The sequence below is a fragment of the Octopus bimaculoides genome, chromosome 28 (genome assembly GCF_001194135.2).
Source record: "Octopus bimaculoides isolate UCB-OBI-ISO-001 chromosome 28, ASM119413v2, whole genome shotgun sequence".
In the NCBI taxonomy this organism is placed as follows: domain Eukaryota; kingdom Metazoa; phylum Mollusca; class Cephalopoda; order Octopoda; family Octopodidae; genus Octopus; species Octopus bimaculoides.
The window spans coordinates 3,645,963-3,650,013 of record NC_069008.1 but is presented as its reverse complement, the minus strand read 5'-3'; the positions used below and the strand labels follow the sequence as shown (position 1 = coordinate 3,650,013).

The window sequence follows — 4,051 nt, the reverse complement described above, 5'->3', positions numbered from 1 at the left end:
CTCACTTCCGCTGTTTACAGCAGTGCTTGGAAGGAAGGTGCGTAGCATGTCACCCAAGCAACTGAACACCATGATGACAAAAGTGAGCTTCTGAACCAAACAGCCATGTCTGTACCTGTAGTAAATGGCCCTGGACCGAAGCTAATGTCAACTTTTTGCAGACCCTCAGAGCCTCACACTCTTACCATCATGCTATGTTTATTTTACCCTTCTCCAACATCACTGTCTTCTTAATCTCACGTTCGGTTTTATTCTCTTCGCTGTAGATCGAAAGACTGCTGAAGACCTACGCAGACACCTTCGATCATGCAAGTCTGAAAGTCTATGGAAAATCTCATGAACAGAGAAACCTTTACGCCCTCAAGGTGAGTCTAACTTCCCACTCAAGTAACAGTCGTCATCTCGTTTCTTTGACTACTATGTTGATGGTGGCTTCCTATCCTATCGTACTGTCATCAGCGTTTAAAAGCACATGTGTGTAACTATCATCATCACCATCATCATTGCCATAGTCATTATAATTTTCTCTGTGTTGCATATACAGGGTGTCCCAGGATTAAATATTTTAGCGAAACCAGACAATTTTCTTAAAAACTCACTCTTGTTTATGTTTATCGTATTTAATATTCTTTTATTCGTTTATTCTTTTACTTGTTTCAGTCATTTGACTGTGGCCATGCTGGAGCACTGCCTTTGGTCGAGCAAATCGACCCCAGGACTTATTCTTTGCAAGCCTAGTACTTATTCTATCGGTCTCTTTTGCCAAGCCGCTAAGTTACGGGGACGTAAATACACCAGTATCGGTTGTCAAGCAATGTTGGAGGGGGGGGGGAGAAACACAAACACACACTCTCACACACATATATATATATATATATATATATATACATATATACGACGGGCTTCTTTCAGTTTCTGTCTACCAAATCCACTCACAAGGCTTTGGTCTGCCCAAGGCTATAGTAGAAGATACTTGCCCAAGATACTTGCAGTGGGACTGAACCCGGAACCATGTGGTTGGAAAGCGAGCTACTTACCACACAGCCACTCCTGCACCTAGAAATATGGAATGCTTCACGAATTTGCGTGTCATCCTTACGCAGGGGCCATGCTAATCTTCTCTGTATCATTTCAATTTTAGAATACGTACCGCCGTAGCTATATATATATTAACTATATTTTCAACACAACTGCAGTAGAATATACTATCATATCACCATATGCAACTACATCAAAAATGACACAGCTTTCACATTACAACACTACACAAAACCACACCACCACACATCAGTACTTAACTACAGCTCTTATACAACAATTTGCCATATTATAAACCTTTGCTAATCTGCGTTTTCTATTTCAAACAGTTTTCTGTCGGCCCCGGAAGGAAGACAATCATTGTTGAAACAGGAATACATGGCCGCGATTGGATCGCTATTGCATCCACCCTGAAAGTCATTGAACACGTAAGATATTAATCCCTTTAAACTGATTCCTTTCTCATTCTCTGATACCTTTGTTGGTTTCAGACGTTTGTCTACTCTCGTGTTTGGGCTGTTGTCTTCAAAGTCTTTTGAAGTATAACAAAAAGGATGGAATTCTAAACATCTACTGTACATCAAGAAAATTATACTGCACTGCATTAATAAAATATTTGTGTGTGTGTGTGTGTGTGTGTGTGTGTGTATATATATGTATACACATACATATATAAATGCAATCTCACCACAGAAAGTGCGAGGAATTTTAATGCAGTATATGGGGATTCGAGAATAAGTATATGCCAGTGTCAATTGGAGTTCCAGAAATTCTGAGCTGGAAACACACTTATATGCACACATACTACTGCACTTTACATATATTGTTTCTTTATATCTTCTTTACAGATGGCAACTAAATACAAAACTGATCGCGATATCCAGACGATATTGAACAATTTTGATTGGCTGTTCATTCCTGTTGTAAATCCTGATGGTTATGCTGTGACGTATTCGCAAGTATGCCTCTTTCACTCATGCTCTATTTACTACCACAACTACTACTACTAATACCACCACCACCACCACCTCCACCACCACTACTACTACCACCGACACCTAGAAAGCTCTGAAGAAGCAGTACTGAACAAAGGTCTCAACAATATTCACACACACACACACACACACACACACATATACATTTATATATATATATATATATATATATATATATATATACTAGCACTATAGCACAAGGCTTTGGTTGGCCCAAGGCTATAGTAGAAGAGACTTGCCCAAGGTGCCACACAGTGGGACTGAACCTGGAACCATGTGGTTGGTAAGCAAGCTACTTACCACACAGCCACTCCTACGCCTATATATATATAAAGAAAACAAAAAATGGAACATCTGGACAGAGTTAGATGATACAAAAAGGGATGACACAAAAAGGGATGATACAAAAAGGGATGACACAAAAAGGGATGATACAAAAAGGGACGGGTCATTTGGAGCTTTCTATCCTCAGTTGAGTTCCAGATTATCTTTCAGCTGGTTACACTCGAGACTGCTCCGATCTGGCCACCCCCAAGGAAAATCTAAGCTAAGAGCTTCCTTGGAAGAAAGCAAACAAATGTATACATTGACAAGGATGGAAAAAATGGAGAAATGGTACACAATTACAAATACAAAGATGAATTAACTTAACATGGCGTGGGTGGAAGGGAAGCCTTAATGGAGATTTACGATTGACATATTTTAAATATAATTAATTAACATAATATATTACAATGAATATAATATAATATAATATGAATAGAAATTTTTTTTTTGTGCCCTTTTAAAGCCTAGCCAGGCTCATGGGCCCATTTTCCCAGTTTCTATGGTGTATGTGTTCCTCCCAGCTGGACGGGATGCCAGTCCATCGCAGCGTTACTCATTTTTGCCAGCTGAGTGGACTGGAGCAACGTGAAATGAAGTATTTTGCTCAAGAACACAACGCGTCGCCCGGTCCAGGAATCGAAACAACAATCTTACGATCATGGTGCTGACACCCTAACCACTGAGCCACACGCCTCCACAATATGAATAGAAATACAAATATTAATCCTACAAATTGTTTCTCTACCATATTGGGTATTTACTGCAAAACCAGTGGAAAATTAGATGTTTTTCCATCTCTTCGAAGGAAATTGTTTTTCCTTGTATTGAATGAACTTATATATATATATATTTATATTTATATTCAGGATAGACTGTGGAAGAAGAATATGAAGAGAGATACTAGTGGTACTCGCTGTGTCGGCGTAGACTTGAACAGGAATTTCAATGCTGAGTGGGGAAAAGGTAATGTATCTTCCTGTCAATCTGTCTATCTCTCTATTTGTCCATGTCTTTCTACCTATCACTACCACCACCACCACCAGCATCATGATGCAATTATTTACCATGCTTTGTGTTTACAGTGCTAATGGGGTCACCATGTAACCTGTGTGACTAAGAGTAACCTCATCTGAGATGAAGGATCAGTGATAAAGTGAACACTTTAAGGAAAATGCCGAGGGGTCAATGTAGAAGGTGGAAGGAGCAGAAACAGGTTTACTGCTTTGGGGAAAAGATTCATGGATAACCTGTATTTTACATGGGTTGATGGAGGAGGCTGAAGTGTAGCTTGCTCAAATACAGATAAATATGGTGATGAAAAGATGCCAGAATGCTTAGGAAACGGTGTTTCCTAAGGCTAAATAACTGTAGCATTCTTCCCTTTCATGGGACTGCCACATTAAGTTGGCAACATACCAAAAATAATATATATATATATATATATATATATTATAAGGTTTTTAAACTTTTAAATTTTCATATTCAAAAGAGACAGAGACTTCAAATTGGGGTCTTAAGGAAAGTAATAAACAGTATTCATTAGAATGGTCTATAATAGCTAGATCAATGCCATATGAGAGAGGAAGAAAGTATTGTTCGCTCTGTACGGTGGAACTATACCACATACTCTTCTCTAAGGATAAATTGATCAGAGAGAGATAGATATATACAGGCATGCATATATATATATA

At 38.7% G+C, this 4,051-nt stretch overlaps 1 protein-coding gene and 1 non-coding gene across 2 annotated transcripts in view; one reads left to right on the top strand and one right to left on the bottom strand.

The window, feature by feature from the left end:
- Positions 1-3,463, top strand: part of LOC106883229 (carboxypeptidase A5) — a 17,312-nt gene extending 13,849 nt beyond the window's left edge. Inside the window, exons 6-9 of the mRNA XM_052977737.1 lie at positions 267-365; positions 1,368-1,466; positions 1,887-1,997; positions 3,227-3,463. Of these exons, the coding sequence (XP_052833697.1) occupies positions 267-365; positions 1,368-1,466; positions 1,887-1,997; positions 3,227-3,448 (531 nt within the window). The 3' untranslated portion in view covers positions 3,449-3,463. The remainder of the gene's footprint in view (positions 1-266; positions 366-1,367; positions 1,467-1,886; positions 1,998-3,226) is intronic.
- On the bottom strand, positions 1,059-1,162 carry LOC128251201 (U6 spliceosomal RNA). The gene has a single exon (XR_008267013.1). It is a non-coding gene; the product is annotated as a U6 spliceosomal RNA (small nuclear RNA).
- Positions 3,464-4,051: the final 588 nt, after the last annotated feature.